Source organism: Odocoileus virginianus, chromosome 12 (genome assembly GCF_023699985.2).
Source record: "Odocoileus virginianus isolate 20LAN1187 ecotype Illinois chromosome 12, Ovbor_1.2, whole genome shotgun sequence".
NCBI classification, from domain to species: domain Eukaryota; kingdom Metazoa; phylum Chordata; class Mammalia; order Artiodactyla; family Cervidae; genus Odocoileus; species Odocoileus virginianus.
The window spans coordinates 50841343-50855427 of NC_069685.1; the positions used below are offsets into that span (position 1 = coordinate 50841343).

At 43.9% G+C, this 14085-nt stretch overlaps 2 protein-coding genes across 9 annotated transcripts in view; one reads left to right on the forward strand and one right to left on the reverse strand.

Moving 5' to 3' along the window:
• IFT81 (intraflagellar transport 81) overlaps positions 1 to 14085 on the reverse strand; it is a 219202-nt gene that overhangs the window by 144071 nt on the left and 61046 nt on the right. The gene's annotated exons all lie outside the window — the stretch shown is intronic.
• Positions 1 to 14085, forward strand: part of P2RX7 (purinergic receptor P2X 7) — a 59603-nt gene that overhangs the window by 8969 nt on the left and 36549 nt on the right. For 2 of the 5 annotated variants that reach the window (XM_070475207.1, XM_070475211.1), the window contains exons 2-3: positions 180 to 325; positions 11220 to 11417. The exons of 1 other annotated variant lie outside the window; for it this stretch is intronic. In XM_070475207.1, coding sequence (XP_070331308.1) covers positions 180 to 325; positions 11220 to 11417 — 344 coding nt within the window. The remainder of the gene's footprint in view (positions 1 to 179; positions 326 to 11219; positions 11418 to 14085) is intronic. 2 more of the 5 variants (XM_070475208.1, XM_070475209.1) reach the window with 2 other exon arrangements.

Here is a 14085-nt window from a genome sequence, read left to right on the forward strand (position 1 = left end):
CCACACACTTGTGTGGCTGGGATTCCTCCTGTTGAATGGAAGTGAGTCCACTGCACAGGCAGAAAGAGTCACCAGAGGCCAGAGAGGGGCAAATCCAACTCAGGCATGGCCCCTGCCACTTGAGGGCAACAGAAACATGAAGATATTTGCCATGTTCTCAACCCACCCTGGGCCCCTAGGTGATGCGACAGAGACGGGAAGGCCCAGGGAAGACCCACTTCAGGAGGAGACTCCCTCCAGGAGAAGAATTGAGCCACCTTATATATGAGGCCAAGAGACCAGCAAACACAAATGAATGGAAGCAAAAAAGAGGAACAGTCAAAAGGTCAGTGTGTTCCAGAACCTGGTGAGTGAGAAGGAAGGAGCAGGAGCTGAGGACAGAGGTAGGCAGGGGCCAGGGTTGGGATTTGTTTCTCAGTGCCATGGGAAGCCACTAAAAAGTTTTACACAAGGCAGTGAAACCATGTGATTCACGCTTTTAAAAGCACTGTCAGGCCACTGTGCAGACTATAGATTGTTGGGGGGCAAAAGGGGCAGGGATGGGACCAGAAAGAAGGCTGTTGGAGCCACCCAGAGGAGAGAAGGTGGTGACTTGGACTAGAATGGGGCAGTGCAGCTGGAGAGAAGTGAGCAAATGGGCTATGTTTTAGAGGTGGAACTGACAGATTTTCTAGAAGGCGAAGATGACTCTAGGTTTCTTGGTGGATGATGATGCCTTTTATCAACATAAAAGACCAAGAAGAGGCTAGGTTGCCAACTAACGCAGCATTGTTAACTATGTCAAACTATTAAAACACCTCAACTACTACCATATTTTAGCTTCCCTTCACTAATGTCTAAACCTAAACATTAAAAAAGCTAGAAGCACAGTCTTAAAAAAAAAAGATGATCTTTTTAAGTGAATGATTTTCACTTTATGAAGAGCTTGTCCTGGTTTTTTCATTTCAGCGCAGAATGGCAGAGGCTTCTCTGTAGACCAGCTATCATGTACTGACAAGCTTCTGGCCACCACACTCAAGCCCCGCTTCCCACCAGAGTAGAAATCTCCCAGCCCCCCTGGGTTTTGAGCACCATGCTGGGAAGAGCAAGGACCAGATTACATAGATTATTTACAGTACTACACATGTCAACTGACTGGTGTGCAAAATGCCAGAGAAGTGGAACTAGAGAAGCCAGCAGGAATCTAACTGGGTACAGGCTTGAACTTCATCCTAAGAACACTGAGAAAGGAAGAAGAGTCTTTCCTATCCCACTCTCAACATTTTATTATGAAAAATTCCAACCATAAAGGAAACATCAAGGGTTTTATAGATTCAGAGTTCATACTGAGGGTTCATAATTTCATTTTAGAGAAAGCATTCTACTTTCAATATGGCAATACCTATTGAAAACTAATGAGTGCTTAGCATGAGCCAGATTCTGTTCTTAGCTTATGACATGTATTAGCCTGTTTGATCCTTGTAAATAACCCTACAGAATTGGTCATCATAATGTGTAACCACAATTTGAACAGCATAACTACTGGGAAATTCCCAGGTAATGGGTTCCACCTCTTGACTGTATGTCACAACTTAATTTCCCAGCCTCCCTTGCAGCTAGGACACAGGCATGAGACCCAAGCTTTTCAAACATAGGCAACATGTAACAATGCTTTGATACACAGGAAATAACATGAGGTGGTGAGCATGAGCAGAATTCATCTGAAGGAATGTATGGGGCTGATACCAGCCTTGACTGACACCATAGGTGCCACTTCCTGGACCCCATGTTTAGAGATCCCACCCTGGCCCTCCGCTAGCTGCGAGCTTCCCTATGGAGTAAGGAGCCTGTGGGACTGTATTAGTTTTCTATTGCTACATAACAAATTACTACGAACTCACCTAAAATACTGCCACTTCTTAGCTCACAGTTCTGTAGGTCAGTAGTTTGGACCTGGCATGGCTGGGTTCTCTGCTCAGGCTCTCACAAGGTTGAAATCAAAGTGTTATGCTGTGCTGAGTTCTCACTTTGGGACCTGGGGGAAAATTCACTTCCAAGTTCATTCTCCCTGTTGGTAGAATTCAACTCCATGCCATCATGGGACTCAGAGCTCTGCTACCCAGGGGCCACTCTCAGATCTTAGAGACCACTTGCTTTTTTTTATCGTGTGGCTCCCCTCTATCTTCAAGCCAGTGATGGCACAATGTTTTCATGCCTCAAATCTCTGACCTGTCTTCTGGGACCAGCCAAAGGAAATTCCCTATTTTTAAAGGCTTGGGGACTTCCCTGGTGGTCCAGTGGTTAAGAATCTGCCTGCCAATGCAGGAGACATGGATTCAACCCCTGGTCCAGGAAGATCTCACATGCCACAGGGCATCTAAACCTGTGGGCCACAAGTACTGATGCCTGCACTCTAGAGGCTCGGTGCCACAACTACTGAGTCTACACACCACAACTACAGATGCCAGTGCACCCTAGAGCCCTAGAGCAACAAGAGAAGCCACTGCAATGAGAAGCCTGCACATGGCAACTACAGAGTGTAACTAGCAACTAGCTTACCACAACTAGAGAAGGCCCCCAAGCAGCAATAAGACCCAGTGCAGTCAAAAGCAAATAAATATCTTTTAAAATACACTAGAAGGAATCGATTGCAAAATAAAGGAGACAGAAGAATAGCTGAGTGAGCTGGAAGATAGAATGGTGGAAGTAACTGTCACGAAACAGAATAAAGAAAAAAGAAAAAAAGAATTGACGATAGTCTCAGAGACCTCTGGGACAACATTCAACGCACCACATTCAAATTATAGGGGTCCCAGAAGAAGAAGAGAAAGAGAAAGGACTTGAGAAAATATTTGAAGAGTATATAGTCAAAAACTTCCCTAACATGGGAGAGGAAATAGTCAATCAAGTCCAGGAAGCACAGAGAGTCCCATAAGGGATGAACCCAAGAAGAATATGCCAAGACACATATCAATCAAACTATCAAAAATTAAATACAAAGAAAAAATATTAAAAGCAGCAAGGAAAAAGCAAAAATAAAGAACACACAAGGGAATCCCCAGAAAGTCTGTTATGACTTTCAAATGTTTAAATAAGCAGTATGTGGGCCTCCACTTGTTCTCAGCTGTTAACTTCCTTCCCTGCTGGAACAATCCAACCACAAACTTGGTAACATAAAACAACAATTTATTTTCTCCAAGTTCTGGAGATACCTAAAATCAGTATCACTAGGTTAAAGCTGAGAGGTCAGCAGGGCCATGCTCCCTCCAGAGGCTCTAGAAGAGAAGACATTTTTGCTTCTTCCAGTTTCTGGGGGTGGCCTGTGTTCCTTGGCTTGTAGTCACATCACACCAGTCTTCAAGGCCTGCATCCCTGACTCTCCGCTTCACCTTCATGAACCTTTCTCCTGTATGTGTGTATATATGTGTGCATGAAATCTCCTCTCTCTCTCTTTTTTTAAATTCCTAATTTAAAAAATTTTTGGATTTTTGGCTGCGCTGAGTCTTCTTTGCTGCACACGGGCTTTGTTGCAAAGAGTGGGGGTTACTCTCTAGTTGCAGTCCATGGGCTTCTCAAGGCAATGGCTTCTCTTGTTGCAGAGCACAGGCTCTAGGACATGAGGGGTTCACAGGAGCTGTGGCTCAAGGGCCCTAGAGCACAGTCTCAGTAGTTGCGGCTCACAGGCTTAGTTGCCCCGCAGCAACTTCCTGAATCAGGGATCAAACCTGTGTCCCCTGCATTTGCGGGTGGACCCTCAACCAGTGGACCACCAGGGAAGTCCCTCTGTCTCTCTGTTATAAGAACACATATAATGGCATGTAGGGCCTACCTAATTCAGGATAATCTCACCATCTCAAAATCCTTAACTTAATCACATCTATAAAGACCTTTTCCCTAAACAGGCTAACAGTTATAAATTCTGGAGATTAGGACATGATAGCTTTGGGGTCATTATTCAGCCTCTTATAGGAGATGTGGCCCCAGGCATTGAGTTCACTAGGGCATGGCAGTGACTAAGATTCTGGCACTCAAACACTATTGGCATGAATTTCTACCTGTGGTTCGGCAGTGGCTGGCAGAGTCTTTCTCTGGAATTGTCCCTGTTCTCTGGGTGTTGTTCCTAGCTGTGCACTGTTTCAGCAAGCCTGGTTTTTGGTCCACCAAGAGACTGTGTGAACTACCTAATGTCCTTTTAAAATCTTCTTCTTTTATTTTTTAAACAACTTTCAGTTCAGTCTCTCAGTCATGTCTAACTCTGCAACCCCATGAACTGCAGCATGCCAGGCCTCCCTGTCCATCACTGACTCCTGGAGTTCACCCAAACTCATGTCCATTGAGTCAGTGATGCCATCCAACTATCTCATCTTCTGTTGTCCCCTTCTCCTCCTGCCCTCAATCTTTCCCAGCATCAGGGTCTTTTCAGATGAGTCAGTTCTTCGCATCAGGTGGCCAAAGTATTGGAGTTTCAGCTTCAACATCAGTCCTTCCAATGAACACCCAGGACTGATCTCCTTTAGGATGGACTGGTTGGATCTTCTTGCAGTCCAAGGGACTCTTAAGAGTCTTCACCAACATCAGTCTTCAAAAGCATCAATTCTTTTGCACTCAGCTTTCTTTATAGTCCAACTCTCACATCCATACATGACTACTGGAAAAACCACAGCCTTGACTAGATGGATCTTTGTTGACAAAGTAATGTCACTGTTTTTTTTAATATGCTCTCTAGGTTGGTCATAACTTTCTTTCCAAGGAGTAAGCGTCTTTTAATTTCATGGCTACAATCACCATCTGCAGTGATTTTGGAGACCAGAAAAATAAAGTCAGTCACTGTTTCCACTGTTTCCCCATCTATTTGCCATGAAGTGACGGGCCTGGATGCCATGATCTTAGTTTTCCAAATGTTGAGCTTTAAGCCAGCTGTTTCACTCATATCTTTTACTTTCATCAAGAGGCTCTTTAGTTCTTCACTTTGTGCCATAAGGGTGGTGTCATCTGCATATCTGAAGTTATTGATATTTCTCCCTGCAATCTTGATTCCAGCTTGTGCTTCTTCCAGTCCAGCATTTCTCATGATGTACTCTGCATATAAGTTAAATAAGCAGGGTGACAATATACAGCCTTGACGTACTCCTTTTCCTATTTGGAACCAGTCTGTTGTTCCATGTCCAGTTCTAGCTGTTGCTTCCTGACCTGCATACAGGTTTCTCAAGAGGCAGGTCAGGTGGTCTGGTATTCCCATCTCTTTCAGGATTTTCAACAGTTTATTGTGATCTAACAGAGGTATAATTTATTATATCATAAAAGTCACCCATTTTAAGCATATATTTCAATGATTTTTTAGTAAATTTGCAAGATGAACAACCATCATCACAATTCAGTTTTGGAATATTTCATTACCCCAATAAGATCCCTCATTCCCATTTGCAGTCACTCCCCATTCCTACCCACTGGATACAGGCAAACACTAACCTATACCCTGCCTCTATAGATCTGCTTTTCTAGACAATATTCTTGAACTTGGCTGAGTGGACTCTGTTGTTTAGAACTAGAAACCCTGGCCAATATAATTCTCAGTCGTGTCTGACTTTCTGCGACCTTGTGGACTGTAGCCCACCAGGCTCCTCTGTCCATGGAATTTTCCAGGAAAGAATACTGGAGTGGGTTGTCATTTCCTTCTCCAGGGGAGCTTCCTGACCCAGGGATTAAACCCACGTCTCTTGCATCTCCTGCACTGGCAGGCAGGTTCTTTACCAGTTGAGCCAACAGGGAAGCCCAATATAACTCTAACATCCCCTAATTATAGAAGAAGCAGCGATGACCCAGAAAGCCTAAGTAGGACTTCCCTGGTGGTACAGTAGATGAAAATCCACCTGCCAATGCAGGGGACATAGGTTCGATTCCTGGGCCAGGAGTAACTAAACCCGTGTGCCACAGCTGCTGAGCCTCCATGCTGCGACGACTGAAGCCCGTGCGCCTAGAGCCTGTGCTCCTCTATAAGAGAAGCCGCCGAAATGAGAAGCCCATAACTGAACTAGAGAAAGCCACTGTGCAGCAATGAAGATCCACTGCAACTAAAAATTAAAGAAAAAATTAAGAAAGGCTACGTAACTTACACATCGTGTAAGTAGTAAGTGATAGAGCCAACGTTAAATCCAGAGCCCAAGCTCCCCATAAAGAACTGTGGAGAATGGAGGAGGTGAGAATACAAACAGAGGGAGGGAGACCATTTAGGAGAGGATCGGGTTATCCAGGTGAGAGTTCACGGTGGTTTGGAATGAGGAGTTAACAGCGGTAGAGGAGAGAAGTAGATGGTTTTGAATAATGCTAGGAAGACATAACAATAAGATTTGACAACTGAATGGATGAGGGGGGATGAGGGAAAGGATAAATTAGGCAGTTTGCCATGTTCTGCCTTGGGCCACTAATGAGTGGTAGAACTTATTGGGGATGGGAAACGTGAGGAGGGGAAAATGCCCATCTAGGGTGGAAGATGAATTCAGAACTGAAGGCGCTAAAGGTACAAGTCTACGCGACGTACACGTGTAGATACTTATTTGATAGATTGGTGTGTGAATCTGGAGCTAGAGACGTAGATTTCTATATCACCAGCATAAAAATGGTTAACTAGATAGAACCATGGCTGTAGCTGCAACTGACCAGCAAGAGAGGATGTAGATGAGAAGACAAGAGGGCTTAGAACAGACCCCTGAGGAATTCTAACCTTTAAGTGATGAAAAGCACAGAGGTCACCAAAGGATTCTCAGAAAGGGCAAACATGGAGATCCAAAGAAAGTCAGGAGAATATGGATTGGGGAAGGTGAGGGGGAAAGTGGAGGCATGGTAACTGGTATCAAATGCTGCTGAGAATTCCAGGAAGATCAGGTCCATGACATGGCTACTGGATTCAGTGATGGTGTTGTTGTTTACTTGACAAGAGAGGCTTTACAGAAGTTCCAGGGGTGGGAGCCAGTCTGGAGTGGGCAGAGGAGTGAATGGAGATGCAGAAATGGATGTGGTGACTCACTTTTTCAAAGGACTTGGATACAAAGGAGGAGAGAGGTGGCAAGTAGTAGAAGGAGAAGAATGTGGGGTCAAGGGAGGGTTTATTTTTAAGATGGGAAATTGATGCTGAAATGCGGGTGGAGAGGAGACTCAAGAGGAAGGGAGATGATGGGATAAATGAAAATTATCACTGTTGTCATTGTCATCACCGTCACCAACTAGCAGCTACAGGGAAAGCTTGTTCTGTTCTGGGACTGTTCTAATTGTTAGACATTTCTTCCTTACACTGAATCAAAATCTATCTCCCTATATTTTTTCCCTTTTGGTTAGAGTTCTGCCCTGTGGTCCAATTTCTACTTGACAGTTTCTAAATGGCTTCAGCCTGCTATTACATTTCTCCACTTCTCCAAAATAATAGCTGAAGTCCCTCTGGCTCTGTACCCCTAAGACAGTATCCAGACTCTTTACTATCTCAGCCAAGCCCACACAACCGCACTCTGGTTTGTCAAGTCTTTCTTAAAAGGTGATGCCTGCACTCTTGCATTGCTGGTGGAAACATGAAATGGTTCAAGCTTTTGTGGTTTGGTAAAATGAACTGAGATAAAAAAAAAATGTGCACATCCTTTGACTCAGAGACTTATCTTAAGGTGTAAAATTTACCTGAGGTATGACAAGATTCTTGTGTAAACATGTGCCTGGCAACATGAAAGGGGAGAGTGGAGAATTAATGAAGTATAGTGTTGAAGAGAACAGACGGAGCCTCAAAAGATTGAGGATTTCTCCCACCCCCAAAGATCAGGAACAAGACAAAGATGTGTGTTTTTACCACTGAAATGCCTGTTATTCAAAACTGTACTCGACATTCTAGCCAGAGCAATTAAGCAACAAAAAGAAACAAAAGGCATCCAAATTGGAAAGAAAGACATAAACTATATACATCGATGATAAGGTCCTATATATGGAGGACTTCCCTGGGGGGTCCAGTAGGTAAGACTCTGGGCTTCCAATGCAGGGGGCCCCGGTTCAATCCCTGGTCAGGGAACTAGATCCCCCACGCATGTCACAATTAAGAAGTCTGTATGCTGAAACTAAAGATCCCATGAGCTGGAACGAAGACCTGGTATAGCCAAAATTACAAAAAAAAAAAAAAAAAAAATCCTATATATGGAGAATCACAAAGAATTCACAAAAAACTCATTGAAGTTTATAAACCAATCAGTAAAGTTTCAAGCCACAAAATCAACACACAAAAATCAGTCATGTTTCCACACACCAACAATGAGCAATCTAAAAAAGAAATTAAGAAAGCACTTCCATTTATAATAACATACAAAGGAGCATGAGCTGGGAGTTAATGCTGCTACTTACCATGTGTCTTAGTTCACTATAACAAATACCAAAGACCGAGTGGCTTGTAAACAACAGAAATTTATTTCTCATGGTTCAAGAAGCTGGAAATCCTAAGGTCAGTGCAACATCAGATATGGTTTCTGGTAAAAACCCACTTCCTGGTTCACAGATAGCCATCTTTCTGCTGTATTCTCACACGGGAGAAGAGGTGAGCTGTTTCAGGGGCTCTTATCAGGGCACTACTCTCATTCATAAGCACACCATCTTTGTGACCTACTCACTTCCCAAAGGCCCAACCTCCTCATACCATTGCATCGGGGTTAGGTTTCAACTTAATAATTTGGCGGGGGGGGGGGGGGGGTTTCATAAACATTGAGTCTACAGCACTATGTGAACCTGGGCTCACTTTCTTGGTGTCACAGTTTGCTCAGCTATAAGGTGAGGGTGAGACTGTTCCTTCTTTACAGGGTTAATTTTGGGCAGGTGAGGGTGGAAAGAGTTAGTATTTGTTATTAATACATGCTTAGAAGAGTGCTTGACACATAGTAAAAGCTATATCAAGACTACCAAAAATGGGGAGGGGGGACTGGGATGGGGAATACATGTAAATCCATGGCTAATTCATATCAATGTATAACAAAAACTACTGTAATGATGTAAAGTAATTAGCCTCCAACTAATAAAAATTAAAAAAAAAAAAGACTACCAAAAATGTTTACAAAGCCAAACAAAAGTTCCAGTTCAATAGCCATCAGTAAGAGAATAGCTGGCAAATTTTCACAATTCACCTCTTAGGCTGAACCATATGGAATTGCCAATATTCTATTGTTTTATCTACAAAACAGGCAATTTCATATGTTCCAACCTAAACACTAGACTATCCTGTAACCATTCAAAGTGGGTACATATCATAGATCTATCTTTATCATCCATTTTGCACTACTATTGTGAAAAGTTAGTAACATATTATTGAGCAAAAATTGCAAGTTATTTAATAGCATGTAGAGCGTGGCCATGTTTGTGTAGGTGGGGGCATAAAGAGGCATCAGGAACATGTGCAAAAATTTTCAAGAGTGATAACCTGAGAGGGAGAATGTTGGAACCTTTTCACGTTCTTTGTGCTTTTCTGTGAAGTTTATACTTTTACAAACACCAACGGGATTCTCTTTAAATGTGTGGCTCATAAGACATGAACACAAGGCTACTTCGGCTTGTTGCCTAATTAGGGCACAGGTCATTGGCTTATCACCACCCTCAAGGAGAACATTCCACTTCTCTCACCAAAGCTTAAGACGACACTAGTTTTTTGGGTCTTGTTTACTAGAGGATATAACACAATTTTGGCTAATATGGGTTTGGACAAATTTAAAATGTTGGGCCTCTAAGATAAGCCTCTGTCAATTTGGGTGGTCCATGGCCTGTATCTGTATAACTGAGTTTTTTAGCTCAATACCTTTACACCTATCTATTATATTGGGTTGACCAAAAGTTCATTTGGATTTCCCCATACTGTGTTCTGGAAAAAACCCGAATGAAATTTTTGGCCAGTCCAATCTTTCCTCTGATTGGTAAACATTAACTAATAGATTAGGACTCACTCTCTTCTCTCCATAAAGTAGGATGTGTAGAAAGTATTGTGACCTGGAGTAGGAGTTTTTGGAATGAGAGGGAGATAGTTAAAGAAGTATGAAAAGGAAGGTTTTTCCAAATGAACTAGATGGTGGATAAGAAGTGCAATAGTCAAAGAGAATTGGAAGAACAGATGATGTCTTAGCCAAGCTGTGAGTAACAAGAAACTGAACCTCCTTCACTAGCTAGCTCAAGGAAAGGTATGGCAGAGTAGAACGGGAGTGGTATATTGTTGTTGTTTAGTAACTAAGTCGTGTCCGACTCTTTAGTGACTTCATGGACTATAGCCCACCAGTCTCCTCTGCCCATGGGATTTCCCAGGCAAGAATACTGGAGTGGGTCACCATTTCCTTCTCCAGGGGATCTCCTGACCCAGTAATCGAACCCACGTCTCCTGCATTGGCAGGTGGATTCTTTACTGCTGAACCACCAGGGAAGCCCTGCCTATATTGTAGGAGGCTGAATAATGCCCCCCACCCCGTGCCAAATCTCCGAGTCCTGATCTCTGGAACCTGTGAATATGGAACCTTATGTGGCGAAAGGAACTCTGCAGATGTGATTAAGTTCGAGGTCTTGAGATGGAGAGCTTATTCTTAATGATCTGAGTGGCCCCAGCGTGATCACAAGAGTCCTTATAAGGGGGAGGGGCAAGAGAGTTGAAGTTGACAAAGAAAACGTGACAAGAGGGGTTGCGGGTAGAGAGTTGTGGTTGTGAACCCAGGGATGGTCTAGAAGCTGGAAGAGGTGAGAACAGACTCTCTAGTGGAGACTCCAGAAGGGACCAGGCCAGCTGTCTCCTTGATCTGAATCCTGTAAGGATGATTTTAGGCATCTGACTCCTCAAAACTAAGAGAAAAAAAATGTTTGCGTTATTTTAAGTCACTAAGCTCTTGGTGGCTTATTACAGCAGCCAAAGGAAGCCAGCATTTAACTTGCCTTTCGGGGTGCAGGCTCTACTCCACTTTCTTCGCAGTACATCTCTGACTGCCCCGGCCCCTTTCTGACCACCCCCGCACACACACACACACAACTGAGTGGACCAGGGTTGGACACAATCAGATTCTTCTCTCGGGATTTTAAATGTAAGATACAGAGGCTGCAGGCTCAACTACTCCAGGAGGCACAGAGAGCCCAGGACCCACAGTTCTCTTAGGGGCCCGAAGAAGTCTATTGGCCCTGGGGTAGGCATCAGTTAACCGGATGGGAGGATGGTTCAGTTTCAGGTCACACCCTTTCACTCTTGTGTTACCTTTGCTCAGTGAGCTCAGGCGCTGTGCGGCTGAAGTCTGGCTTTGCTGTTCCTTCCTGTGGCACGTTGAGGACTCTCTCACCATGGGTGCATGCAGCCAAACCCCACTGCGATGCCAGTACATGTCTGTGAAAGTCCTTCTCATTAAGAATTCGTGGATTGGGTTTCTGAAAAACATCTTTATAGTGTGCATCGTGGTCTACAACTGGTGAGTCAGGTGCAATGTGCCAGTCTGGGGACTCCCCCAGCAGACCTTACCCTCCATCCTTCTGTCCTCCTGCTGCCCCTCCACAGCCCTCCTCTTCAGCTAGACTGGTCTGTGAGGACCCAGGCTTCTCTCATTTTTATTCTCTTCCATCTTCCCAGACTCTTCAGCTTTCTTCTCCCCCATCTCCGCCTATCCATCCTATGAGGCCCAGCTGAATCCCCCAGCTCCATCATGCCCCTGTTCACTCCAGGGACCAGTGGTTTTGCTCTCTTCAGAAGGCAGAGAATTGTAGCTTCTTAGAACTGAACAGTTATAGGGATTAGGGAGCCAGGGAGTTATCCCCCTGTTGTTGTTGTTGTTGCTGTTCAGTCGCTAAGTCATGTCTGACACTTTGCCACCCCATGGACTGTAGCATGCCAGGCTTCCCCGTCCTTCACTATCTCTGGGAGTTTGCTCAAATTCACCTCCACTGAGTCGGTGATGCTAACTAACCATCTCATCCTCTGCCGACTCCTGCTCCTTTTGCCTTCAATCTTTCCAGCGTCAAGGTCTTTTCCAATGAGTTGGCTCTTCACATCAGATGGCCAAAGTACTGGAGCTTCAACTTCAGCATCAGTCCTTCCAGTGAATATTCAGGGTTGATTTCCATTAGGATTATTTGGTTTGATCTCTTTGCTGTCCAAGTTATCTCCCCATTCAGGGACTAAGTCCATTACCCAAAGAGGTGACATGGCTTGTCTGACTCACCAAGGAGATAGGGAGAGAGCTGCTGGGACAATTGTTAAAATGTTCTTTCCATATGCAGACTCTTTTGTTTCCTCTTTATTTTCTTTGATGCATCTCTGAAGCATTTTGATTCTTTCTGAAAAACATTTATTTCTTTATTTGGCTACATCAGTTCTTGGTTGCAGCACACAGGAACTTCAGTTTTTGTTGCGTTAGGACCTTTCAGTCACATTAAGATCTTTAGACCTTTTAGCTGTGGCTTGTGGGATCTAGTTCCCTGACCAGGGACCAAACCGAGGCCCTTGCACTGGGAGTGTGGAGTCTTAAGACAGTGGACCATGATTACATAAAGACAAGTTTTCTGATTTCTGAGCGGGTTGGATTCCATTAAGGCTGATCTATACGACGTCATACATTTGGGGATGAATATGAGTGACTAAGGGCTTCCCAGGTGTCTCAGTGGTAAAGAACCTGCCTGCCAATGCAGGAGATGCAGGTTCGATCCCTGGATCAGGAAGATCCCCTAGAGAAGGAAATGGCAACCCACTCCAGTATTCTTGCCTGGGAGTCCCATGGACAGAGGAGCTTGGTGGGCTACAGACCATGTGATCACAAAAGAGTGGATGTGACTGAGTGACTAACCAACAACAAGAGACTGAGCTTCCCAAACGGAGGGTTAAATGGACACTGTTATTCTGGGAGACTGCTGCAGTCTCCAACACAAAAGAACATTGCACATACCACATGCACATTGTGATGATAGGCTGAAATACACTGTTGAGTAAGCATTATCATATTTGTCTATGGAATTACACTGGATAGCTCTCTCATATATGCTCATCAGATCTCAAATTGGGCTCTCTGCAAACCTCATTTTGTGGATTCCCTAGGGGGTCCAATGGTTAAGAATCCACCTGCCAATGCAGGGGACATGGGTTCAATCCTCGGTCTGGGAAGACTCCACACACCGTGGGGCAACTAAGCCAATGCACCACAACAAGAGAAGCCACTGTGATGAGAGGCCAGTGTACCGCAACCAGAGAGTAGCCCCCTGTCCTGCCCACCACAACTAGACGAGACACTCCCACAACAGCGAAGACCCAGCACAGCCAAAAATAAATTAAAAAAACCCAACGACAACCTCATTATGCACTTACTTCCCATTTACCCCTTCCGCCAGCCCCAGGGAGCCATCAATCTACTGTCTCGGTGGATTTACCTATTCTGGATGTTTCATATAAGTGGGGTCATACACTGCACGTTCTTTTGTGTCTGCCTTCTTTCACTTAGCACAAAGTTTTTTTGAGGTTCATCCACAGTACAGCATGTGCATCTTTTCATTCCTTTTCTTGGGTAGATAATTGTCCATCATCTTTTAACGCACATGTGGGTTATTTCCACCTTTTGACTATTGTTAATAGTGCTGTCATGAATATGTGTGGACAGGTATTTGTTTAAGCAAATAATGTCGTTTTTAATTTCTTTAAACTTTATCTCATTCTGTGGCATGCTTTGCTTACTCAATGTTATGTTATTTCCACATTGATTCAAGCGGTTCTCCATTCACATTCAGTTTTACAGAACATTCCAGTGAATAAATCCAACAATTTATTCACCCATTCAGTGTTTGAGGATATTTCCATTATTTCCAGTTTTCCCTATTATAAATAATGCAGCTTTACAATTTCCTGTATATAACTTGTTGGGCACCATCTTTGAGGGTTCCTCTGGGGCATACACCTAAGAGTGATATTGTTGGGGCATGGGGAATACACCTCAGATGTACAGTACTTCATATTACCAAATTTGAGCTGTTTTTCCATGAGTCTCTTAGGGGTTTTCAACCCTGACTGTGCATTAGAATCAATTTTAGAAAAATATATAGGCACCTGGATAACTCCCAGACCTATTGAATCAGAGTTTCTAGGAATGAGACCAGGGA